Source organism: Trachypithecus francoisi, unplaced genomic scaffold (assembly GCF_009764315.1).
Source record: "Trachypithecus francoisi isolate TF-2019V2 unplaced genomic scaffold, Tfra_2.0 Lachesis_group5, whole genome shotgun sequence".
NCBI lineage: Eukaryota > Metazoa > Chordata > Mammalia > Primates > Cercopithecidae > Trachypithecus > Trachypithecus francoisi.
Genome location: NW_022681470.1, coordinates 128,298,287 through 128,326,236, shown reverse-complemented (window position 1 = coordinate 128,326,236; position 27,950 = coordinate 128,298,287). Strand labels below are relative to the sequence as shown.

At 35.6% G+C, this 27,950-nt stretch overlaps 1 protein-coding gene across 7 annotated transcripts in view; it reads left to right on the top strand.

The window, feature by feature from the left end:
- Window positions 1-27,950, top strand: part of CCDC18 (coiled-coil domain containing 18) — a 109,523-nt gene that overhangs the window by 33,896 nt on the left and 47,677 nt on the right. For 5 of the 7 annotated variants that reach the window (XM_033196650.1, XM_033196653.1, XM_033196646.1 and 2 more), the window contains 11 exons: window positions 339-499; window positions 2,967-3,190; window positions 4,846-4,956; window positions 5,645-5,776; window positions 9,441-9,575; window positions 9,719-9,796; window positions 14,195-14,311; window positions 20,593-20,760; window positions 24,401-24,543; window positions 26,448-26,611; window positions 26,825-27,038. In XM_033196650.1, coding sequence (XP_033052541.1) covers window positions 339-499; window positions 2,967-3,190; window positions 4,846-4,956; window positions 5,645-5,776; window positions 9,441-9,575; window positions 9,719-9,796; window positions 14,195-14,311; window positions 20,593-20,760; window positions 24,401-24,543; window positions 26,448-26,611; window positions 26,825-27,038 — 1,647 coding nt within the window. The remainder of the gene's footprint in view (window positions 1-338; window positions 500-2,966; window positions 3,191-4,845; window positions 4,957-5,644; window positions 5,777-9,440; window positions 9,576-9,718; window positions 9,797-14,194; window positions 14,312-20,592; window positions 20,761-24,400; window positions 24,544-26,447; window positions 26,612-26,824; window positions 27,039-27,950) is intronic. The other 2 variants (XM_033196652.1, XM_033196648.1) reach the window with 1 other exon arrangement.

Below are 27,950 nucleotides of genomic sequence, written 5' to 3'. Positions count from 1 at the left end.
TATTTTCTGTTACAAACAGTGCTGCAAAGGACATTCTTATACATGTTTTCTTATACATATATATGAGAGTTTCTGTAGTATGTATTCCTAAAAGTGAAATTGCTGGGTCATTGAGTGTGTATGTTTTCAATTTTACTAGATACCATCAAGTTTGTAAAGTGACTGAACCAATTTATAATCCTACAATGGTCTATACGAGTTTTCATATCCTGCCTAAAGAGTTGACTAATATCAGAATTCTAATTTTTTTATCAACTTGAAAGGTGAAAAATAGTACAGTAGGAGATATTTTTATAGAATCTTTCTAGTATTTTTTCACTTCTTTTCTTTTGTGCCAGAATTAAGCTTGCAATAAAAGAGGCAGAAATTCAAAAGCTTCATGCAAACCTGACTGCAAATCAGTTATCTCAGAGTCTTATTACTTGTAATGACAGCCAAGAAAGCAGCAAATTAAGTAATTTAGAAACAGAACCTGTAAAGCTAGGTGGTCATCAAGTGGGTAAGTATATTGAGTTGTTTTAATAAATTATATTTAGAGTTTTGGATGATAGTTTTTTTAAAAAAAAACTTTTATTTAAATTTTTTTTTTAATTTAACTTAAGTTCAGGGATACATGTGCAGATTTGTTACATAGGTAAGCTTGTGTCATGGAGGTTTGTTTTACAGATTATTTCATCACCCAGGTATTAAGCCTAGTATCCCTTAATTATTTTTCCTGATCCACTCCCTCCTTCCACCCTCCACCCTCTGATAGACCCCAGTGTGTGTTGTTCCCCTCTATGTGTCCATGTGTTTGTTCTCAGATGATAGTTCGTAAAGAACAAATTTATCAACTGTTTGGTTTCTATTATCAAACATACTTGATAATCTATTACTAGTTATGGTCTGATAAGACAGCAAAAGTTATTTCAAAATTATTAGACTTTGTATCATTCTTTAGTGAAGTAAAATTGATACCCAGTAAGACATTGGTCCCCAACCTTTTTGGCACCAGGGACTGGTTTTGTGGAAGACATTTTTTCCATGGACCAGGGGCAGGGGCAGGGGTGGTTTCAGGATGATTCAAATGCATTACTTTTATTGTGCACTTTATTTATATTATTATTACATTGATGATGAAATAATCATACAACTCATTGTAATGTAGAATCAGTGGGAGCTCTGACCTTATTTTCCTGCAACTAGAAGGTTCCATCTGGGGGTCATGGGAGATAGTGACAGATCATCAGGCATTAGATTCTCATAAGGAGTGAGCAATCTAGATCCTGCACATGTGCAGTTCATAACAGGGTTTGTGTTCCTATGGGAATCTAATGCCACAGCTAATCTGACAGGAGGTAGAGCTCAAGCAATAATGCGAGCGATTGGGAGTGGGAGTCATTTGCCTGCCACTCACCTCCTACTATGTGGCCCGGTTCCTAACAGGCCATGGACTGGTACCAGTCTGTGGTCCAGGGGTTGGGGACCCCTGCAATTAAGATACACCCATTTTAATATACAGTTTGATACGTTTTGTCAGGTGTTTGTGTTTTAATGTTTAACTCTTGTTACCATCACCACAGTCAAGACGTAAGACATCTCCATCAGGATCCCTTGTACTTTTTGCCAGTTAACTTTTAAGCTTAATTTTCTCTTCTTCTTTTTTTTTTAAAAAAACCCACAAAACTTTTCTTTAAGTTTAGATTATTGATTTTAGACCTCTTTTCCTTTCTCATCTAAGTATTTAAGGATAGAAACTTCCCTTTAAGCAGTACTTTGGCTGTATTCCACTACTTTTTTAAATGTGTTGTATTTTCGTTTTCATTCAGTTCAAAATAGTTATCTCTTGTGATTTCCTCTTTGACTCACAGGCTGTGTGTGTTTTATTTCCAAATATTTGGAGGTTTTTCCAGATATTTTTGTGTCATTCGTGATGACCAGAGAACATACCCTATAGGACTTCATTTATAAGAGTGTTTTGAGACTTGGTTTATTGGCCAGCGTATGATCTATCTTGGTGAATCTTCCAAGTTGGGAATACTAGTAATTAGAAGTGGTAATAAATATAATATGTTATAGATTCTCTTACATCAAGAACAGAGCCAATAAAAGGTAGATAGCCTAGAAAGTGAAATATAATGTGTGTAGAGAATTTATGAGAAATGGCTACTTATGCAAACCTTGAAGGCAAAGTGTATCTTTTCTTGTTTTCATATCTGTGTGTGTTCTCATGTAATCATCTACATTATGCTTTTTAAAAGCTTTCCTGAAGGCTTACTTACTGTGGAGTGGGAGATGTGTATGTTTATAGTGGAGAAGGGGCATGTTGAAACAGCTACCTCTTATAACCCTCAGTAATTTTTTTTTAGACAGGATCTTGCCATGTTGCCCAGGATGGTCTTGAATTCAAGTGGCATGCACCTCAGCCTGTTGAGCAGCTCAGATAACAGGTGCATTCCACTGTGCCTGGTTACCCTCAGTAATTTTTTAAAAAGCATCACTGAATTCTCATTAGCTAGTTTGGAGAGAAAGACGATGGGGTCAGGAAGGATTCACTCTTTGGAGCTTTTGAACCTGCACCTATGTGCAGTACATAAAAATGTTCTTAATGATCTCAAAGTGTCCAAATAAATTTTATGATTACCTTCAGTTTAAGGAAGGAGGGCAACTTAAAACAAATTTTTTACAATGATTTCTACTAAAAAATGGAAGTTAAAAGGTGGAGAAGGATTCTTACATTTCTGGTACAAAGGAATAGTCTTAGCTACCTAGAAAAATGAGTGATTCTGAACTTTTTTCGTCTTTGTTATGTATTTAATTTAGAGAGCACATTACTTATTCCTTGATTTCCTTAATGAATGTCTCATTCTCTGTCCCTTTTAGTACTCTTTAGATCAGAAACTAAACTTTATGACTAAATCTTTCAACTAAGTAGGTTTTTATTCTTGAAGTCTTATTCAGAACAATTTTCCTTTTATGTTTATTAGCAGAAAGCATAAAAGATCAAAATCAACATACTATGAACAAGCAATATGAAAAAGAGAGGCAAAGACTTGTTACTGGAATAGAAGAACTACGTACTAAGCTGATACAAATAGAAGCTGAAAATTCTGATTTGAGGGTTAACATGGCTCACAGAACTAGTCAGTTTCAGCTGATTCAAGAGGAGCTGCTAGAGAAAGCTTCAAACTCCAGCAAACTGGAAAGTGAAGTAAGTTTGGAATTAGCTTGGTATATATATTAATTTTTGAACTAGAACAAAAGGTGTTATTTTAGGGTTTTATAAAAATTATATGTTTATATCCAGATTTAAAGTTTTTAAAAAATGGTACCATATAAGTTACAAATTATTTTAAAATTACATTTGGAAACCTTGTATTTTAACTTATGTTAGTAAAAGTAGGAAAAACTCTGTAGTGGGTAAAAGGTCTCAAATTTGGTGGAAATAATATTGCATTGCAGCCTATTATTTCTTCCATAGTATAAGTTAATGTGGTTAATATACATTTATAAGTAAAGACTTTGGATTATGCTGTTGGAAGAAAAGGAGTGATAATAAAGGATTTCAAATTTTAGCAAACCCCCAACCACCTAGGAAGCCTGTTTAATATGCATATTTCTGGGTCCTATTCCTGCAATTTCTGATTCAGTATATATGGGCACAAGAGTCTACTTTTTTCTTTTCTTTTTCTTTTTTCTTTTTTCTTAGAGACAGGATCTTGCTCTGTTGCCCAATCTGGAGTGCAGTGGTGAGATCATAGCTCACTGTAACTTTGAACTTCTGGGCTCAAGCCATTCTTCTGCCTCAATCTTCCAAGTAGTTGAGACTGCAGACATGTGTCACTATGTCCAGCTAATTTTTAAAATTTTTTGTGGAGACAGTCGCCATGTTGCCCAGGCTGGTCTTGAACTCCTGGTCTCAGGTGATCCCCACCTCAGTATCCCAAAATGCTGGGATTACAGGAGTGAGCTACCACACCTAGCCAGAGTATGTATTTTTATTTTTTGTGTACTTCTGCTGTTTAAAGAATCTGTATTTTTAAACAATTGCATGTAAACCTGAAACGACTACGCAAGGAATTCCATTCTGAAAAGGGGATAATGAGTGTTTTGTGAATATCTTGTCTTCATTTTCACTAAGGACAGGATAAGGGTGCCTCATTAGGTAATTGTGGACCAGGACCACATGGGTGTATCTTATACTCTACCTTCAAACCAGAGGCTGTAGTCATCTATAGGTACACTTTTTAAATACCTGCTTTCTCAGCTTAAAGTCTATAGCCAAGGCTGAAGAAAAGAACTATAAGATAGGAACTTATGTTAATAATGGAGATGGAGATTTAGACAGTTTATAATTATAGCCACCAGTTTACTTAGGAAATTGCCAAATACTGGGATTAATAAGTTTTTTAAATTACAAAAATAGCACAGTCTTGTTAATGTAAAAGAGGAAAAAGAAGAAAGTGAACCATTGATAATTCTACCACCAGAAATAACTGCTGATACCATTTTATTGTACTTATTTCAGTCTTTAACAGCTACTTAAAAATAGATTAGGGTATTGTCCTTTTTGGGTATAGGGGTCTGAATTAAATGACTTATGTTTTACATGGATAGATAGAAGTGATCCTTTGTTTTCACTATTTGTTTTTCTTCTAAATTGTCACTTATTTTTTAAAATACTTATAATTATGTTGGTTAAAAAGTTATTCACTTCGCATCCTAAATGTTTTTAACTGTAAGTTTGCCCAATTTATCTAGACACAATGTATTTGAACTTTGAAAAGAGTAGCAGGTGTTTGATCTTAGGATGCAAAGTCATTACCTTTAAAAAATAATTTTACATTTATTTCAATGTGTTTTCAGATGACAAAGAAATGTTCTCAACTTTTAACTCTTGAGAAACAGCTGGAAGAAAAGATAGTTGCTTATTCCTCTATTGCTGCAAAAAATGCAGAACTAGAACAGGAGCTTATGGTAAAACTTATCTTTGTTGCTTCAGATTTACTGTGATTTTTAGGCACTTAATTTGTGACAGCACATTTGTTTTAGCATCATTATTATAAAATATATAGAAAAGTATAAGTTCTACTAAACTCTTCTGATCATTTCTTGTTTGCATTTTTAAGTTAATAGGCTTATATGGCAAGTTATCCAAGTTTTCTCGTTTTATCCTAATGGTACTGAAGATAATGGTAGTTCTTTGATATGCTTCTTGATATTTAAAATAGTTTAAATCTTCTCATCTTGATAAAGTATTTTTAACCATTTTGTTAAAGTTTGAAGTATAAACTACTGTGGTTCTTTAAAGAATGGAGTATAACATATTTAATGCTTGACTAATGTACTTTTATGTAAAACTGCTTTTCAATTATACTTTTTTTTTTTTTGAGACAACGTCTCACTCTGTGGTTCAGGCTGCAGTGCAGTGGCACAATCATGGCTCACTATAGCCTTGGCCTCCCAGGCTTCCCCCTGAGCTTCCCCAGAAGCTATAATCACAGGCACATGCTACTACACCTACTTAGCTAATTTTTTGTATTTTTCATAGAGATGGGGTCTTGCTGTGTTGCCCAGGCTGGTCTTGAACTCCTGGGCTCAAGCAATCTGCCTGCCTTGGCCTCCCAAATCAATTATACTCTTTTAAAGTGTTTTGTGTTTCTAGGAAAAGAATGAAAAAATAAGGAGTCTAGAAACCAATATTAATACAGAGCATGAGAAAATTTGTTTAGCCTTTGAAAAAGCAAAGAAAATTCACTTGGAACAGCATAAAGAAATGGAAAAGCAGATTGAAAGAGTAAGTAATACATATTTAGAATATGAGTGCTGAAAGGAAACATTACTAGCTCCAGCATTTTTTATTTTGTAGATGAGGACACAAAGAGACACAAAAGTTAGTGGCAAGAGCTGTAATTAGAACTCCAATCTTTCTGAATAATTTTTCACTGCTTTAACAGAATATAGTATACCTTCTGTTTCAGCTGTAATCATTATTTTTGACATTATTAAAGTAATTCTGTAGACTCCATTTCCCTAAAAATATCAGTTGCTTGAAGATTGATTGAGAGGAAAAAGCAGAATAATAGAAGCACTCTTGACCTTGGGTTAAAAGTAGAAAAGAAAATGTGAGACCAAAAATGCAAGACGCAGTAAAAAAAATAGATACGGTAGTCCCTGCTTATCCATGGGAGAGACATTCCAAGACCTTCAGTGGATGCCTGAAACCACAGATAGTACTGAACCCTTATAGTTTTTCCTATACATACATATCTATTATAAAGCTTTATTTATAAATTAGGCACAGTGAGAGATGAGCAACAATTCTAATAGCATCGAACTATTATAGCAAAATACTGTCATAAAAGTTATATGAAAACTTGTTCTCATAGAAGTGTGTTCTCTCTTTTATGCCCTAGTGCCTCCTTTGCACTTTTTTTTTTTTTTTTTTTTTTTGAGACAGAGTCTTGCTCTGTCGGCCAGGCTGGGGTGCAGTGGCGTGATCTTGGCTCACTGCAACCTCCGCCTTCCAGGTTCAAGCGATTCTCCTGCCTCAGCCTCCTGAGTAGCTGGAATTACAGGTGCATGCCACCAATCCTGGCCAATTTTTGTATGTTTAGTAGATACAGGGTTTCACCATGTTGGTCAGGCTGATGTCAAACTTCTGACCTTGTGATCTGCCTGGCTCAGGCTCTCAACGTGTTGGGACTACAGGCGTGAGCCACTGTGCTCAGCCTCCTTTGCACTTTTGTGAATGTAGGTTCTATGAGGCATCTTCTTTGAGAATAGCCTAGTTTCGCTGCCATTGAAGACTTGCTTTGGATGGTATCCTTTCTCCTTAATCAGCTTCTTCATCTCTGCTGGAAACGTGACAGCAGCTGCTTCATTAGCAGACACAGCTTCTCCAGTAATTTTAACATTTTTCAGTCTAAACCTGTTCTTGAATCTGTGTAATTATTCCTTATTTGCAATAAATGACTTGGTGTCACTTGTTTCAGGGGATTCTTGCTGAAGTCTTAATATATACTCAGTACTTTCTGGTGCAACACATTGCAGTCAGTTGGAACATGTTTTCTGTTAGTGCCTTCCACTTACAAATTTAATGCCTTTTCTATTTTAACTAAGCACTTATACATTGTGGTTGTAACTTTTGTAGTTTGAGGTACAACTGCCCTACTCGCATGAATTTATTTTTCTTTCTTCACGATTTCATGGATAGATTTGTTTTTTATTGTAGATCTTAGCAACCTCAGCACGCATTTTTTTTTCTCTCCTTATTAAGAACCTTCACCTTTTCACTTAAAGGAAGCATACTAAGTCTTCTCTTTGACATATCCAAATTGGATCTGCATCCAGATAGCATCACTACTCTTTTGCTTTGGGGCCATTATTAAGTAAAATAAGAGTTCCTTGAACACAGGCATTATGATACCATGGCAGTTGATCTGATAACCAAGATGGCTACTAAGTGACTAACGAGCAGGTAGCTTATACAGCATGGAAAATGGATCATTATTGTCCAGAGCTGGACATAGTGGGACATCATGAGATTTCATCACACTACTCACAACTGCAAGTCAAAATGTATCAATTGTTTGTGGAATTTTCCATTTAGTATTTTCAGATCAGGGTTGACTGCAGGTAACTGAACTGTGGAAAGTGAAACCACGAATACCACGGGGCTGCTGTAATTTAGATGAGCGTAACAGAAGAATGGAGCAGACAAGAGGAAAAAGACAGTGAACTTGAATGTAGATTAATAGATATTATGCAGTCTGAGCAACAGAGAAAAAATTTTTTTTCCAAGAAAAGATTTATAAAAAAAATTGAACAAAGCCTCAGGGATATATGGGGAAGCACCTATCAGAAGGTCTGATATTCTTGTCTTCAGAGTCAAAGGAGAGAATGAGATTAGTGCAGGAAAGTATTTGAAGGAATAGTGTCTGAAAACTTCACAAATTTGATGAAGGAAATAAATTTACAAATTTAAGAAAATCAAAGAGGATAGTGTCAAAGAAAACTACTTTTAGACACATCAAAATCCTTGCCAAAAGCTAAAACAAAAGCTTTGAAAACACCCAGAGATAAATGACACTGCATGTAAGGGAACAAATGTTAAAATTACTGCAGATTTCTCATCAAAAACTATGGATGTAAGAAGACAGAACAACATTTTTTAAATGCTGAAAGAGAAAAAAACTGTCAATTTATTTTATATCCAGCAAAAATATTCTCTGGGAATGAAGGTAAAATAAAGACATTCTTAGATAAGGACAGCATAGAGAATGTGTCACCAGCAGACTTGTTCTAAAATAAATGCTAAAGAAAGTTCCTCACAGAAAAAAAATACCTGAGAGAAACTGGGGACCTCAGGAATAAAGGAAGAACAACAAAAACAGTAAATATTTGGTAAATACAGGATTTTTGTAATATCTATGGCAGTTGAAAGAAGAAATTATAACATTTACTGATCAGGTATGTTGATATAATACATGTGACAACTACAGTGTAAACGGGGAGATATAAAGGGGCCTATATTCTTAGTTTCTACATTTTGCTTTTTTTTCTTCAGCCTTTAAGTTCAGGGGTACACGTATAGGAGATGCAGGTTTGTTACACAGGTAAACATGTGCCCTGGTGGTTTGCTGCACAGATCATCCCGTCACTTAGTTATTGAGCCCAGCATCCATTAGCTATTCTTCCTGGTGCTCCCTCTCTCCCATCCCACTCCCCTATAGGCCTCAGTATGTGTTGTTCCTACCCATGTGTTGGTGTGTTCTCATCATTCAGCTCCCACTTATAAGTGAGAACATGCAGTATTTGGTTTTCTGTTCCTGTGTTAGTTTGCTGAGGATAATGGCTTCCAACTCCATCCATGTCCCTATAAAGGAAATGATCTCGTTCCTTTTTATGGCTGCATAGTATTCCATAGTATGCATGTACCACATTTTCTTTATCCAGTCTATCACTGGTGGGCATTTAGGTTGATTCCATGTCTTTTCTATTGTGAATAGTGCTGCAATGAACATACATATGCATGTATCTTTATAATAGAATGATTTACATTCCTGTGGGTATATACCCAGTAATGGGATTGCTGGGTCAAATTGTATTTCTGCCTCTAGGTCTTTGAGGAAATGCCACACCGCCTTCCACAATGGTAGAACTAATTTACACTCCCATCAGCAGTGTAAAAGTGTTCCTTTTCTCTGCAACCTTTCCAGCATCTATTTGTTTTTTGACTTTTTAATAATTGCCATTCTGACTGGCATGAGATGGTGTCTCATTGTGGTTTCAATTTGCATTTCTTGAACAATCAGCAATGTTGAGCTTTTGAAGCTCAAGACAATTTGGCAAAATACAAAAATCTATGTAATTTCTATTATAGTTTCACATGTATTTAATATTTAAAATGTTTCTAAATTTTACAATATTTAATGTGAAAATTCTGTTTTCATGTTTAGCTTGAAGCTCAACTAGAGAAAAAGGATCAACAATTTAAAGAACAAGAAAAGACTATGTCCATGTTGCAACAAGATATAATATGCAAACAGCATCATCTTGAATCACTAGATAGACTCTTGACAGAAAGCAAAGGGGTAAAATCATCCTTATAAAATTGCTATTTAGAAGTTGACTAATATTTTATGTCTATAATTTGCCTTTAAATCTAATCAAATCAGTTAACAGGCTGTTACTACTGCTAAAATGTTTATTTGCATACTTTTCTTACTGTTTTTAGGAAATGGAAAAGGAAAATATGAAGAAAGATGAAGCTTTAAAAGCATTACAGAACCAAGTATCTGAAGAAACAATCAAGGCTAGTATGCTAATACTTTATTTATTTATTTTTCTTTCTTTCCTTTTTTTTTTTGTAGCAGAATCTCTGTCATTTGCCTAGGCTGGAGTGCAGTGGCATGATGATAACTCAGTGCAGCCTTGAACTCCTGAACTCAAGTCATCCTCCCACACCCGCCTCCTGAGTAGCTAGGACGAGTGTGCTCTAACGTGCCTGGCTGATTATTTTTTTCTTTTTGGAGACATTCTTGTGGCTTTTTTACATTTCTCTATAGATTGTAAACATTGTATAGATAAAAGGCAATTCAGAGCTGAAGATTTGACTTGACTCAATGAACTTAGTTTCTTTAAATGTATTTTCTTTAGTGCGAATTCTGATCTTGATTACTTGATAGTTAATCATTTAGTTCGTAGGTTATCTAGCCTCTTTTTGTCTTAAAACAATTTTTATAACTCTAAAAATTGTTTTAAATTTTAGCTATAATTGCTACTTATTAGCATTACCCCCCCCCAAAAAAAAAAATTACCAGAGGAAGTGTAGGAAGAGAAAACTAAAAGTGATTCAATTTTGCTTTATTTTACTTGTTGGCTTGTAAGATTAATTGAGATAAAGCCAGAATTTCTAGCTAAAATATGGCTTTCTGGCTAGTATATCTTCATGGTTAAAAACATGGGCTTTGCTGTTAAATTGGGTTTCAGTGTGGCTTCAGGTGCTTACCGACTCACTGTAACCTTAGCCAGGTTATTTAACTCTTTGAATTTTAATTTCTTCATCCGCAAGATAGGAATGACAAAACCCTAGAAGAGCATTAGTGTGAGAATTAAATGTAACAGTGTGTATAAGGTGCTTAGCACATACTGAGTTGCCCAAAGTTTTGTAACTAATTGCTATGTATTTAATATTTTCTCTTTTGCATTTTTGGTGTTAAACATAGGTCCAAATATGCTATGACCTTTATTCTGTCATATGTAGCTTGAATATAAAAGATTTGTTTTAAAGATACGATGTTATTTTTTGCCTACTATTCTGTTTTGAATTCATTTTGTGACTGTGTATGCCCATATAGACATATTCATAACTATTCCTGTAGTATTCACCAAAACTCTTAACATTTAATGCAGTCAGTTCATTTCCCTGTGTTAGAATAGCCCCAAATTTCATTAATATTAAAAAATGATTACTGTACAGAGATTGTAGGCATGAAATACTTTTATTAGATAAAACTCATATAGCCACTTAACTCCTGCTTTTCATTAAACTACCAAACATAACTAGGCAGTCATCTGGTAAGGTATTTCCATATGTTAATAGCCAGATGAGATGGAAAAGAAATCAGCAAAAGAACGAATAATGATGTTGGATTTTATTTGTTTAACATCTTTAGTAGGTTTGCTGTTTAGGGAAAAATCAAAATGAGGAAGAAATACAGAAGTCAAATTCCTATGATTTAAGCTATATTGACTGATTCTACACGTAAGTTATCTATAGCAGCAAAATAGAAGCTTGAAGTCTACTTCTGTCCTCCTGATCACGTCATTACTACCTTCCTTTCATGACTTTTGTTCATGTCTCTCAACATGCTTCAACTTGTTCTCTGCAAAAGAAACATGAATTTTTTTATCTATAGGACAGTTATAAGGATCAGTTTAAAGTTGTATCACTTAAGCTAACAGGTTGATGATAAAATTCTGAACTAGTAACAAGAAATCAGTAAATTAAACCAGTTGTTACCTGCTGTTAAATAGAAAATTGAAAAGGTGCTTATTAGATTTACAGATTTTATTTCTTTTGTTTTGTTTTCCTTTTATTTTCTACTTTGGATTCCCCAAAACCCCCACAAAGATAGTCTTACAAGAAGAGCTTACCTTCTTTTCTTGAAGATGCATAGCCTAGAGCCCTATCTGGTTGTCTCCAGACTGTGCACCTGAGGAGCTTCGTTGGTTCAGCAGAGTGGTGTTTGTTTTTGTTTTGATTTCATTTATTTATACAAACATACACACACATTTGCAAGTGGTTTGTATACAATGCAAGATGTTTATCTGTATGAGATTCAGACTTTCAAACTCTGTTCAAATAAGAAATTCAATAGAGTAGTGGATGTTTTGGGTTTTTATTGTTTATTAGCTATAATTGATTTCTAATTTATTTTTTAAAATTTCAGGCCCACAAAAAATTGAAACAATAGTGTACTCCTCACCTAGATTCACTCTCTGTTAAACTCTGTTAAACTCTAGGTACACTCACTTTATCTCTCTCTACACATACACATGCATGCATGCTTGTGTGTGTCCCTACCAACCCACCTCCCTTTTGCCAAACCGCCTGAGAGAAGGTTACGGATGTCATAATACTTTACCCCTTTAATATTTAACATGCATCTCCTGTGAACAGAGAATTTCTCCTGTGTGACCACACCACCACTATGCTACAGAGAAAGTCAACATTAATTCAGTAATATCATTCAGCACTGTGCATACTAAGATTTCCCCAATTACTTAAAATTGTCCTTTATAGCCTTGCTACTCAAAGCATGGTCTGTGAACTAGCAGCATCAGCATCACCTGGAAGCTTGTTACATTTGAAGAGTATCTAGCCATGCCCCAGACCTGGGACTAAAGTGAATCAAGTATGATGACACAAAATTTAAGGAGACACTCTCAGGATTATATACCTTATTTAAGGTGATGACTGTCAGATCTCATTATTTTAAGGGCGTATATTTTCATTGATAATTAGCAAACAAACTTTGGAGTCTTTGAGGGTCTTGGGGACTGTGTGAATGTCCTGTTCCTCAATAACCTTACAATCAATAGCTTTCATATCTAGTGATGAATCTTGCCCGAATGAGTTATTACACTGTTAACTATAAGGTAGTGATATTCTGACAGAATCATAGATTTTAGTTATTTTTTCTCTGTGTGAAGGATGATACAAGTCCCAATGCCCATTCTCTTTCTTAAAAAAGAAAATATGTATTTATAAGTTTCATAAAACAAATGTTAGTTAAAAATTATTACTAAGGCAGCAGTTTATTAACAAAGATAGTCATTCAGAATTACAGATTTTTTAGCTGTTAATGGTTTCATACACAGACTATAAGGGTGGTGTTCAAAAACTGTATCTTATAAGATTCCCTTTTTAGAAATAAGAGTGGCAAAGATAATTTCATGATGTAGAATAGAATGCAAGAGGGAATGTTGTCTCTCATTTTTTCATCTGCTAAGAAATCTAAGATTTCTTTCACTTTTTCAAGACTGCTTGCTATAACATTATTAGCATTAAGAGGAAGAATACCATTGAGAAGCTCAAATTTACAATAAAGAAAACAAGGAGTAAGGCAAGAATCTTATTAATAGCTAGGATGTGGAGCATGTATGCAATACATGGGCCTTGCACTAAAAGTACCAAATTTGAGTTGCTGTTTGGTATTAAGGTAGTAAAGCAGTGGCAACTATATGAACACTTGGACCAAGTTAAATTGCTGCCTTTCTGAAAATATTTTCACTGTTTCAAAGCAAAGAAGGTTTCACTTCTTTTTTCCTAGCTGACAAATTATAATTTCTTAGTAACTTCAGCATTTCAAAATATTCTCATTAAGGCCAGGCAAGGTGGCTCACACCTGTAATCTCAGCACTTTGGGAGGCCAAGGCGGGTGGATCACCTGAGGTCAGGAGTTTAAGACCAGTCTGGCCAACATGGCAAAACCTGCTCTCTACTAAAAATACAAAAATCAGCAAGGCGTGGTGGTGCATACCTGTAATCCCAGCTACTCAGGAGGCTGAGGCAGGAGAATTGCTTGAACCTGAGAGGTTGAGGTTGCATTGAGCCAAGATTGCACCACTTCACTCCAGCCTCGGCTACAGAGCAAGACTTTGTCTCAAAAAAAAAAAAAAATCTCACTTGAACATCGTTAACAGTATGCTAGTTTGTACTCATTTTCCTATTTTTCTTATTCAAGGAGGCTTATGAAGTAGGTTTAAATACCACTTACCTTTTAAAGAAAAAGTTTTAGGGTGTTTGGCCTACAGGTTCTTGACAGTTGACCCCAGTTTATCTTGTCAATTGTGGCTCCCAAATAACCATTTCCTACAAATTAATCTTCTTATTACCCTAGGCTTTTGCCGACTTCTCACCACTCCCTTTCACAGGGCCTTGCTCCTGAGCATACTCCCTTTTCCTGGAATGCCCTTCTAAACTTGTCCAACTCTTTATTTATTCTTCAGGATTCCATCCCTTGGTTTTCTCTTTGGTTTCCTCATTGGCACTGAAGAATTAGTTTACTCAATAAATATCTTCTTTAATGGCATTTTATATCCTAAGTAGGACTGTATATTCACTATTTGAAGCACTGAGGTAACGTTAGGAGATAAATCTGTAAAATATTGAGTATATCGGTGTTTTTCCTTTTTTCCTGCTTAGGTTAGGCAACTAGATTCAGCATTGGAAATTTGTAAGGAAGAACTTGTCTTGCATTTGAATCAGTTGGAAGGAAATAAGGAAAAGTTTGAAAAACAGTTAAAGAAGAAATCTGAAGAGGTAAATTAACATTTACTTTATATATAGCGTATATTTCAAGTGATTTTTTTTTTTAAGATGCATGAGATGTAGGACAAAAAATATATATATATATATATATATATATATTTCTTTCTTTCTTTTGAGACGGCGTCTCCCTGTGTCGCCCAGGCTGGAGTACAGTGTCACAATCTTGGCTCACTTGAACCTCTGCCTCCTGGGTTCAAGCAATTCTTGTGCCTTAGCCTCCTGTGTAGCTAGGATTACAGGTATGCACTACCACGCCTGGCTAATTTTTGTATTTTTAGTAGAGACAGAATTTCACTGTGTTGGCCAGGCTGGCCTTGAACTCCTGGCCTCAAGTAATCCACCCACCTCAGCCTCCCAAAGTGTTGGGATTACAGGTGTAAGCCACCGTGCCTGGCCAAAAGAATATGTATCTGATATAAAAAAGTATTTCCAATAAAGTGTAAATTCCAATTTTCTTTAAGGAGCAAACATTATTTCAATGCAAAATAAAATATACCTTAAAATTCTAATTATTTTATTTATTTTTAGAGAATCAGAAGAATAAATTATTAATATTACAGTCATTCTAATATAAAATTACATGACACCTTGAACATTGTTTTAGATTTAGAGGTTTAAAATTCTTCAAGAATTTTTCATTTTGTTTTTGTTCTTGTTGTATGTAGGACTGAGAATTAACTTTAGAATTTCAACTTTTTTGAGATAACTTTCTCAGATACTGGATTGGAAACCTTTTTTATTTTTATTTTTTTTTGAGATGGTGTCTCTCTCTGTCACCCAGGCTCGGCTCACTGCAACCTCTGCCTCCTGGGTTCAAGCAATTCTCTTGCCTCAGTCTCCTGAGTAGCTGGGACTATAGGCGCATGCTGCCATGCCCAGCTATTGTTTTGTATTTTTTTTTTCTTTTTTGTAGAGATGGGGTTTCACCGTGTTGCCGAGGCTGGTTGGTCATGAACTCCTGAGCTCAGGCAATCTGCCCATCTCGGCCTCCCAAAGTGCTGGGATTACAGGCGTGAGCTATCACACCCAGCCTTGGAAACTTTTCTTGAACATCTTACTCATCTCTGTATGTTCAATTTGTAGCACTTTACTTTGGTTAGGCACTCACTAAACATTTGCTCAAATGGATAATCGTAATGAAGAATTTATTTGTTAGAATTTATAATATTATGTATTTTAAGCTTAAAATTTATTTTTAGGGGCCAGGCGTGGTGGCTCACGCCTGTAATCCCAGCACTTTGGGAGGCTGAGGTGGGCGGATCACAAGGTCAGGAGATCGAGACCATCCTGGCTAACACAGTGAAACCCCGTCTCTACTGAAAATACAAACAATTAGCCGGGAATGGTGGCACGCGCTTGTAGTCCCAGCTACTTGGGGAGTCTGAGGCAGGAGAATGGCGTGAACCCAGGAGATGGAGCTTGCAGTGAGCTGAGATCGCACCACTGCACTCCAGCCCAGCAACAGAGCGAGACTCCGTCTCCAAAAAATAATAATAATAATAAAAATTAAAACATTTATTTTTAGAAATGGTTCCCAATGAATTTTAATCAAGGTTGACTTTTGGCCACTCATTGTTGCTTACGCCTATAAGCTCAGCATTTTGGGAGGCCGGGAGTTCAAGACCAGCCTGGGCAACATGGGGCAAAACCCCATCTCTACAAAAAAATTGAAAACATTAGCCAAGTGTGGTGGTGCATACCCGTGGTCCCAGCTACTCAGGAAGCTGAGGTGGGAGGATCACTTGAGTCTAGGAGGTCAAGACTGCAGTGAGCCATGATCACACTACTGTACTCCAGCCTGGCAGCACAGCGAGACCCTATCTCAAAAAATATATATGTGTATATATATGTATATAAATATATATATATTTGTATTTACATATTAATCAAGATTGACTTGAATATATCAGAAAGGTCCGATGAGAAAAACAGAAGCCTTTATATCTTTTAAATAGAGCAAATTTATACAGAGAATTAAACACACAGGTGATGAAAGGGTAGAGAAGCCAAACAGTATACCACAGAGACTCAGAGATTATAAGCAGGGACCCACTACCATTGTTAAGGTTAGAGGAACACCAAGAAAAGATAATGTGATCATAGTCTAGAAGCAGGGCTGCCTGTCTGGAGCTGGGGCCAAAGAAAAAGGGTCTGTCCAATAGGAACTGGGGCAATAGAGGAGGAGCACTGCAGCTACTGGCCATTCCCATTGGCTAAACCTATTTGTAATCTAGAGGGCAAAGGAGGCCAAGAAATGCGGTTTCCTGCAATATACAGAGCAGAGCAGGGGAAAGGCATGGGTAGATCTAAGAGTAAATAATGTAGTTGACCAGCACTCCAGACTTAGGTGCATCAAGTAATTATATAGCCTTAGAAGTTTAAAAAAAAAAAAAACAACTTCAGATTTTATATGGTCATGTCTTCTTCCCTCTACCTTCCTTTATGAAGGTTTTTATAGCATCTTTGACAGGCATATATTTTTCTACTCCAATATGTAGAAACTAAATCATCTAAACTGTATGTACTTGGATTTTTAAAAATAAGAATGTCCTTTTTTTTACTATGATCTTCTTTAAAGTAGTATACAAAATACATTATTTTGGCATTTATTTTACTGCTCATGCCCACACTCCGCTTCAGAATAAATAGACTTGGCAGAGATGGAATCTACCTGGAGGTAGGCAGCATTTGTAATAGGAGAATTCGTTGAGCTTTAGACTTTGCATTCATAGAAACAACATCAGAGACTAGGTTGGATAACAGATATTTACACACAAAATAAATAGAACAATTTTTTTTTCTTTTTTTGAGACAGGGTCTTGCTTTGTCGCCTAGGCTGGAGTGCAATGGTGCAATCTCGGTTCATTGCAACCTCTGCCTCCCAGGTTCAAGCAGTTCTCCTGCCTCAGCCTTCTCAGCAGCTGGGATTACAGGCATGTGCCACCACACCTGGCTCATTTAGAACGATTTTTAGAACAACTGGAAATACATACCTAGGCTCAACTGAATTAGAAACCAGAAGCAGTAATCAGGTATATTTGAACAGACTAGGGAGTAAGTAAATTAGAAAGATTTGCAAGCTCATTTATTACCGCTCAATCGTTAGCTCAACTGCACATGCATTGGCTTGCTAACTTAAAAGTTCATCTGTCACGTGCTCATGTGTATTGATAAAAAACATGGAGAAGAATCCAAGTACTGACTGTTGACTTATTTACCTTTACAGCAAATTATGTCTTACAGAGAAAATTCTTTCTAATGTTGGTTAATATAATTAACACCTTGTAATAGCAGAGTTGTGAAGTTTTCATCATATATAACTGCATTTTAGAAAACCTGATTTGAGTAATAGTGCATCCATTCTGTTAATAATAGGTAATATTATAAAGATGTTCTTTTAAATCAGGGAATATGCCCCAATCATATAACTCGCTGAATAATTAAGTGGCCCTAGGGCACATTGGTAGAAATTTAGCCACTTGTAAAAACTACATGTTGATTACCCATTGCAAAAAGCTAGTGTATATTCCTCTGTGCTTTTGCCTCAGCCACGTATTCTTTTCTGGATGTTGAAATAAATATGATTATGATGAAAATGCTTTGGGGTTCTGAATTTTTGGAAGATATTTAACTTCATATTAAAATGTTTTTAACAATGCTTTTAAAATAATAAAGTTATGTGTTCATGCAAAATTACATTGTCAACATAATAAAAGAAAGTAAATGCAGAATAGATGCGAATAAGCCTAAATGTTTTCTGCATAAAAATTTTATTCAATAAAATCAGTCGTTTCATTGATAAATATCTTCATTTAAATAGATGGACTTAGATTTTGAGAAGCTGGCATCATATGTTTCTGCATTATATTTTATTTTTAAGCAACAATTATGAGACTGTTTCTGCTTTGGGTACATAGTAATACTAGATAAAATTAAGTGTAAGGTAGATTTTATCATTTAAATTCTACTTTCTTATTTACTTCAATTATAAAATATTAAGTACTCTGGGAATAATACATTAGTAGAAAATACAACATAAAAACAATTCGTTCTATATTTACTTTTAAACTAAAGCCAACTGACCGGGCTCGGTGGCTCACGCCTGTAATCCCAGCACTTTGGGAGGCCAAGGCGGGCAAAGCATGAGGTCAGGAGATCTAACACAGTAAACCCTGTCTCTACTAAAAATAGAAAAAAAAAAATTAGCCGAGGGTGGTGGCGGGCTCCTGTAGGCCCAGCTACTCGGGAGGCTGAGGCAGGAGAATGGTGTGAACCCGAGAGGCGGAGCTTGCAGTAAGCCGAGATCGCACCACTGCACTCCAGCCTGGGCAGCAAAGTGAGACTACGTCTCAAAAAAAAAAAACAAAAAAAAAACTAAAGCCAAGTTAAAGGTCGGTACAATGAAATGTCAGTATAAGTTTGATAGATATAGGTTATATTTTGTAAATATTTGTGATAACTAATATTAGATATTTCAATATATGTAATTGAAATGTCAGTGACTGGATTACTGAAATAAAATTTTGTTATGTGGTAAGGCTTTGTGTTTTGGTTAGATCTTATTTTTTTTCTTGTTTTGTCTTATTTTAATATTTTGTCCATTTTTTTCTCTGAATAGGTAAGTATGAGACAGGATGTTCCAATAAAGAAAAAAACAGTATTTAAGCCTGTCTTGCAGGCAAGTCAGTTCTATATAAAATAAACCAATGCAGAAGTGTGATCTGCAGGTTTTGTCAGGAGCTAAGAGAGAAGACAAAACAGGTGATACTGACACATATTTACACTAAATTATTTTCATGCAGACAGAATTAAACAAAACATATTTGCATGAAAAGGGATTATAATAACAGGATTAGAGATCAGTTCGTTGCCTATGATATCCAGGGTTACTTCCGGTTTACAACATCATCATATAATGAAGAAATCTGAAATCTAGGAGCTTCTCATAATGAGCAAAGAATATTCGGCCCTGAAGGCCTTAATGTTCACCTGCTGGATAGTTAGAAAAAAGAAGCAAGTCATGATTCTCTTCCACAATTTACTATAAGGAGTTTAAAATTCCTTTTGGGATGATATTTACTGGAAAGATTCTTTGCTTTAAAGGAATGGTTTTATTTTCCTTCATTTAAAACATTTATTACACAAGCAACAACAAGAAAACTTAAAGAACATTTACCTACAGCCCATTCTCTAATACTTCAGTTTTCATTTTTCTATTTGCATGTATATTTTTCAAAATTATATTAATGAAATGTGATTTTTTAACTTTATAAATTTTTATGTGTTAGCTGTCTTTTTAATTATTTGAAATGGTTGTGTCATTTTTAATTGCATTGACAATCATCACTTATTCTTCCATTCACTTTGGTAGAAGATGAAGACTATTATAAAATATATTTTAAATTATGTTTCATTGTTGATAGTATTTTAAAAATAATTTCTGCTGGCATATTTTTAGAATTTTTATTACTAGGACAAAGGGCATTTATTTTTCTTCTTAATAGATGCTCTTGGATAAAAGTATCTTAAAGCAGTTTTGGAGACCATCATATTCAAGTCCTAAATATTTAGAGTAATTAGTCAAATTTCTTAGTTGTTATTGTCATTCCTTTATGTGTTTTTTTGTAGCATAAATATTCAGCAGTGTTTTGCTGGGATATTATTGTATAAACAACAGCAATAATAGCAACAGTAACAATAAATAGCACCAAACATTATATAGAGCTTTTATGGCTATAGTTTATTATTAGTAAAGGTGAAAGAATCAGGTGAAGTGCAGTTAAAACCATGGCTGACTATGCTGTTCGCTCCTTCTGGGAGAGGTCAAACAGAATATGCTCCTTTTTATGGCAGTGAAATGTGGCAACATCTGTTTCTGCCTAGGGAAGCCTATTTATGACTCAGAGTTCAGAGTTTTTATTGGGGGGTTGTCACACGGGAACGATGACCAGCCTACAAGTATAAAAAATTCCAGAATTCTAAAGGAAGGCATGTTTCAGTGCTCCAGCCAGGCAAAACAACCTCATCACTTAGGAACCTTTTTAAAACCACATTTCCAGACACCAACCAAGAGCAATCCTATAAGCAGGCCCTTCCAATACATCTCCCCATCAGAAAAATGAAGACTGCCCTTCCAGTGACAAACTATAGACATGAATACAATTGTCCCACATGACAGGTGGATGGTTATCTAATAAGGAGGACAGCTTTGATGTTTTATTGCCTTTTATTTGAAACATTGCATTGTATTGAGATATATATATATTTGCCAGGTATATTGTTTACAGAAAGAGCTAAAAATAAAAAATCACAGTCTTCAAGAGACTTCTGAGCAAAACGTTATTCTACAGCATACTCTTCAGCAACAACAGCAAATGTTACAACAAGAGACAATTAGAAATGGAGAGCTGGAAGATACTCAAACTAAACTTGAAAAACAGGTATATTATTATTAGCCCAAGATTGTTTCATTTGTATGAAATAGAAATTTTTAAAATCATGAATAGATTTTTGGTTAGTTTTTTAAATTGCTGTTTGGCCAGATGCTGTGGTTCAGACTCATAATTCCAGCACTTTGGGAGGCTGAGGCAGGCAGATCACCTGAGGTCAGGAGTTCGAGACCAGCCTGGCCAACATGGCCCAACCTCGTCTCTACTAAAATTACAAAACTTAGCCAGGCGTTGTAGCACATGCCTGTAACCCCAGCTACTCAGGAGGCTGAGACACAAGAATCACTTGAACCCAAGAGGCGGAGGTTGCGGTGAGCTGCGATTGTGCCACTGCACTCCAGCCTGGGCGACAGTGAGACTCTGCCTCAAAAAAAAAAAATTGCTGTTTAACCTCAAAGATTTTGCATTATAAGAAATACTCAATACTGATATTGTAAAATAAATTTCTATTCCTATGTAATCTGACCTCCATCTCTTATACCATGATTATATGTTTGCCATTCCATACAATTTATAATTGATGTTTCTTTATTCAATCTGTCTTCGTGTACCTAATCTGAATGCCTATAATTTTTCCTTTTTGGATCAGGACATGGTGTGTGATATTCCTTAAAGAAATGGCAAAGCAGTGCACTAAAAGAAAAATCCCAAGGGAAAATACCCCTGAAAATTCTAAAATTAAAAATTATTACTTGAATGTAAGAATTCTGGAGAATTTTGTACTAGAATCTAATCTTTTTCCTTTAATTCATTATTGAATTTATCTGAATTCTTTAGATATTTTACATTTTTGTTTTTTCTTTCAAAAGAAACCAAATTTACAGTAATGTATAAATTAGAAAATGACTGTCCCCTGTAATCTTACTGTATTTTCCTCTTTTTTTGTCATTTTTTTGGTCTTTTATCTACTTGTTCTGAAGTCATCCTCAGCCTGTCCAGTGGAACTAAAGAATCTTCCTCTCACTACATTTAAACACATCAGGAGGCAGGTATTCTGTTTTTTTTTTTTTTTTTTTGAGACAGAGTTTCACTCTTGTCACCCAGGCTGGAGTGCAATGGTGCGATCTTGGCTTACCTCCCAGGTTCAAGGGATTCTCCCTCCTCAGTGACCTGAGTAGCTGGGATTACAGGCATGCGCCACCACACCCAGCTAATTTTGTATTTTTAGTAAAGACAGGGTTTCTCCATGTTGGTCAGACTCGTCTCAAACTCCCAGCTCAGTGATCCACCCACTTGGGCCTCCCAAAGTGCTGGGATTACAGGCGTGAGCCACTGCTCCCGGCCTCCGTATTTTTTTTTAAGAGATATCTTCCTGTGACTCTCCATCCCTTTTGTTAAAATTTAGACCTACTGCTTGCTATGCCTACTATACAGCTGCATCCTGAAGCATTTCTTCTTCTCATCTATGTTTGATTCCCACTACCTACATCCTTTGTCATTGACTCTGGTTCTTGCAGGATTGATTATGATTCTTGTTCATAACTCACTTCTATAAGTATGTATGATTTTCTTCTGTTTTTTGTTTTTGTTTTTTTGTTACTAGTTCATTTGTTTCTTTTCTTTTCTTTTTTTCTTTTTTTGAGACAGGGTCTCGCTCTGTCGCCAGGCTGGAGTGCAGTGGCATGATCTTGGCTCACTGCAGCCTCCGCCTCCCAGGTGCAAGCAATTCTCTTGCCTCAGCCTCCCGAGTATCTGGGACTATAGGCTCGCACCACCACGCCCAGCTAATTTTTGTTTTTTTAGTAGAGGCGGGGTTTCACCATGTTGGCCAGGATGGTCTTGATCTCTTGATCTCGTGATGCACCTGCCTCAGCCTCCTAAAGTGCTGGGATTACAGGCGTGAGCCACTGTGCCCAGCCTCATTTGTATTTTTTATTCGGTGATTTTCTTTCTTTGTGATCTTGTTTTAAAAGATTTTGTGTTCTCATTAGCTTCATTGAGGTCTACAGAAGTTTATGTCTAAAAATTTCTTCAGTATTTGGAGTAAATTTTTGAGTAGGTGTTCCTTTTCTGCCTTTCATCCATATTACACTATGCATAGGTTCCATTTTGCATCTTTAGATTTCTTTATTAAGAATTGAGTAGGTGGATTTTCCTTGGTTCCTTTCCCTTTTTACCTGGGTACTGTTTTAATTTTCTTCTTGGAACTTGAGGTGGAGGGGTGGATATTAATGGAGTTTTCTTGTTTTGTTTTGTTTGAGACAGGGTCTTACTTTGTCATCCAGGCTGGAGTGCAGTGACATGATCACGGCTCAGTGCAGCCTCAATTTCCCTGGGCTCAGGTGATTTTCTCACTTCTGCCTTCCGAGTCCTACCACCATGCCCAGCTAATTGTGTGTGTGTGTGTGTGTGTGTGTGTGGTTTTTCTTTTTTTTTTTTTTTTGGTAGAGACAGAGTATCACCATGTTGCCCAGGCTGGTCTCGAACTCTTGGGCTTAAGTAATCCACCCTCCTTGGCCTCCCAAAGTGCTGGGATTGGAGGCATGAACCACCACACCTGGCAAGATATTAATGGTTTATAATCTATATTTAGTTCTTCAGTGAGAGATTTTAGAAGAACAGGGGGGATATTCAGGTCAGAATTGAGAGGTTAACTTTGAGACCACAGTCATATAAATATTCATGAAGACATGGAGTGACTGAAATTACCTAGGGAGAGAATATAGAATGAGAAGCAAGAAGATTGACTTGGACAGATCCCTGAGGGATGTGATACATGGAAGCCAAAGTAAGTATTTCATTAAGGAAGGAATGAATGTTGCTGTCATGGGCTGCTGGAATCAATGTCAAGTAAAATGAGGGTTGGGAAATGTCCATTGAAATTAGCAACTTGGAAGTCACTGGTGTTGTAATCCCTATTTCTGTGGAATGGCCTCTGGCTATGGGTTGAAGAATGAATGAGAAGTGAGCCAGTGATACAACACACAGAAAACTTTAAGAAGTTGGGCTATACATGGGAGGAAATAAAGGGTGGTAGATAGAGGGAGATCAGGGTCTGAAGAAAAGCTTTTTACAGTGGGAAAGTCTTTAACATGTTTAAATGCTACTATTAAAAAAACCGTAGAGAGATTGAAGATATTGGAAAGAGGAGATAGTAATATGAAGTTCCTGAAAAAATTAATAGGAATTGAATCCAGAACACCTATGAAGCATTTTGACTTATATAGGAGGAAGAATATCTCCTTTATTGTAGTAGAATAGAGGAAAAATGAATAGGAACAAATTCAAGTTAAAATGGGAGCAAATGCAAGTTAGCATTTGAGGTCATGTGGCAATCTAGGAATCTATTGAATGAGCCAATTCGTGAAGAAAAGAAAGGAGCAGTTTGGTAAGAGAAGAAAGGACATTTCAAATGGGGACAATGAAAAGGAGAACATTTGCTATCATTTTGTTCAGTTATTATAACACTTTAGTGTTATGATGTGGCCACTTCCCTAAATAGTAATATATGCATATGTGAAGTATCTTTATTATTAGAAAGTAAGCCTTGCTTTTTATATGTTCCAAACATTACTTCTTGGTCTATATGTTGATTTTTATGATACATCTTGAAACTGATAAGCTAGGTTACATATTTATAAAAGTATTTTTCTTCTGAATTTAAAATGTTTATTGAAAACTGCTTTACAAGGTGTCAAAACTGGAACAAGAACTTCAAAAACAAAGGGAAAGTTCAGCTGAAAAGTTGAGAAAAATGGAGGAGAAATGTGAATCAGCTGCACATGAAGCAGATTTGAAAAGGCAAAAAGTGATTGAGCTTACTGGCACTGCCAGGTAAAATGTGAATATGTTTTATTTACCTTCCTACTTCAGTATCAGTGGTATCTGAGTTTCGAAATCAGATAATGTTCAGTGGAGCATTTGCTTGAGGAATTAATGTCTCCATAGTCTGTGTTCCTGTTGCATTTTGTTTGTATTTCCTTCATATCTTTCATTATGCTTTTTTCTGTATTATAGTTTAATATTTTTAACCTTCCTACTATATTATAAGTTTCTTAAGACAAGGATCATATCTGGTTTATTTTAGGGTCTTACACAACAATTGGCACAATTCCTTATACCTCATAGGCACTCAGCAACTGTTAATTGTGAATGACATTAAAAGTTGTAGGCAAAAATGTAAATGTACTCACATAGAGGAAACTTTCAGGCGATCCAATTATATAGAGGAAAAGTGACAATATAAAAGTGGTTCTCAGCCTTGAGTGATTATTAAAATCACCTCAAGAGCTTGCAAAAAAAAAACGAAACACTGATGCCTGGGTCCCACCTTTAGATTAAATAAAACCTAAAGATTCTGATTTAATTTTGCTAGGCTGGTCCCAGGCATCACTATTTAATTGGTCAAGAAAGGAACCCATGAGCTGAAAGCAGTACCCAGCCTCTTCAGATCTCTTCTACTTTGTTTGGAGAATTGACATAATTTATAATATAATCAGCTCACCCTTCTACCAGCAGGAGTCAAGAGTGAACTTATGCACCGGAACTAAAACCACAAGTCCCCAGGTTCCCTCTCCTCCATTGACAGGGTTCCTTTGTGCTTTTCTAATTATCTGTTTTATATCTACTTTAATATTAGAGCTAATTAGTCAAGCTAAAAATTGTTTACTTGGGATTTTAGAAATGTAAAAGAGTCATTAGCACTCATCTAATCTAGTAGTTCTTAAGTTAGTTGGTCTGTGGACATATTTGAGGATCTGGTAAAAAACTTTAGCTTGTCTTCTATACATAGATATACACATGTACAGTATACATGTATAATTTTGCATACTGTTTCAGGGGTTTTATAGTTTTCTTTAAGTTTAAAAAACTTAAGGACTTCCGATTAAAAAACTCTTGAACACATCCAAATTTGTTGAAGTTTTATTTAGAAGCGAAATGCTCCTACTTGCAAACTCTATTTAGAAATTTCAAAGATTAAACAACGGAAACAGTGTGGACACAAAGGAACATGAACTGTTCCTACCATTGAGGGTAACATTAACAGTTGTTTAATTAGTGAATATCACTTTAGAATTCCCAACAAAGGGACTTAAAACTGGCTCTTAGTATATTGATTTGTCTGTAGAGGAGCTGCCATATTAGAATAAGCTCAGGACTGACAAAGTTAGTAAACCTGGCCCTATCACTATTAACAGCTTGTTGTATTATCTCAGACAACTCACCTAGTCTTCAGTTTCCTCCTCTGTAAAGCAGGGAAGTTGCACTAGTCTAGGAATCTCTAGTCCCTTTTAAAGCTAAAAAAAAGGATAGAACTAATAATAAAACTGAGTAAAAACAACTGACTTGGCTCTCCAGTGAGTAGTATGGTTTTTATGATGAATAATTTGATTGTTTGACTTATTTATTTTCTTTGTTGCTAAAAACAAAAATTATAGATGAATGAGGTCCTTGGATATTTTCAATACATGCAAAGCTAAAGTTAAATGTAGTTAGAGTGAAAAGAAAGCTAGGCTTGTTAAATATTACCAGGTAGTAGTAAAGTTGCATTTAGTGGTATGTAATATGTAAACGGATAGTTTTTAGTTGGAGAATTTTTAAAAATAGGTGATTTAAAATTCTGACTAGATATTTTGTTGATATTTGTCCTTATATAACTTGTAGGCTTTTTTTAGTCAGAGACAAAGTTAGTTGGTTAAGTTTCTAAATTACCTGTTTTATTATTTGTTTTTAATTAGGCAAGTAAAGCTTGAGATGGATCAGTACAAAGAAGAGCTATCTAAAATGGAAAAGGAAATAATGCACCTCAAACGAGATGGAGAAAATAAAGCGATGCATCTCTCTCAATTAGATATGATCTTAGATCAGACAAAGACAGAGCTAGAAAAGAAAACAAATGCTGGTAAGGAAGTGGTTAGATTAGTTTAGCTGCCTATGTATTTGTATTTAACGAAGTGAAATAGTGTGAGAATTTGAGATGGTGGGGCTGGAAGGGACGATAAGTGGTATTTTGCCTCTCACAGATGAATAAAATGGAATATTCTTAATTATATACAAAGTTTATAATAAGAAATGGTTTATATATAGTTATAACATTATTCTCTCCTCTTAATAGTAAAGGAGTTAGAAAAGTTACAGCACAGTACTGAAACTGAACTAACAGAAGCCTTGCAAAAACGGGAAGCACTTGAGACTGAACTACAAAATGCTCATGGAGAATTAAAAAGTACTTTAAGACAACTCCAGGAATTGAGAGATGTACTACAGAAGGCTCAGTTATCATTAGAGGAAAAATACACTACTATAAAGGATCTCACAGCTGAACTTAGGTGAGTTAAATAATAAGAAATGATATCGCAATTATAAGTCCTTGGATAATACAATAAAATGTGTTGTTGCATTCTAGATGTTTACATTTCTCAACTGCCTTTGGCTCACTTTGGCTTATCCCAGCCAGCCTATCCCGTGCCTTATCTAACTAATTCAGCTGTTGTTGGCCACCAAAACTTTCATCCTCAGTCTTTAGACCATTTTATACTGCCCCTAGTGGTAAAAAATGATTGGGCAAGCGTATAGCAGTGGCTAACAGCAGGAGGATATTAATAACGATAATATTGTTCTTTGTATTAAGTCCTTATTTTATGACAGGACTATACCAGGGACTTCACATATGATCTCACTCATTTCCTTACAACACACCTATTAGAAACATATATCACCTTTTTAATAGTTGAGAAACCTGAGGCCTTGAGAAAAATAAAATGCCCCAAGTCATACCGGTAGTAGAGTCTAGAGAAGGGAGTTAAACACAAGTCTGTCCAACTCTAAAGTCTGGGATCTTACATTAGCAGTATAACATAAACTGCTATGCCAACACACATGTATAGTGAGTGGAGGTGGACAGCCAGATTAGAGCCAAAGTATGGGAAATAGATTCAGAAAAGGAAAATAGAATTACAAATTAGGATGTAAAATGTGAAATAAAAGAACAGGATAAAGAGCAACAAGATAACCCAGAAACTTAGATATTGTACCACAGAATTCAGTGTAGGGCCTCCTTCTCTTCTGTATCCACAAACTCATCCTTGGTAAATTTCATGTAGCTTTAAATACTATGTGTCAGACACTTCCAAACCCATTTCTCCAGTATTGACCTTTTCCTGTAACTCCAGAGTCACTATCCAACTACTGAGTTGTTATCTCCATTTGGATTTTTTTTTTTTTTTTTTTTTTTTTTTTTG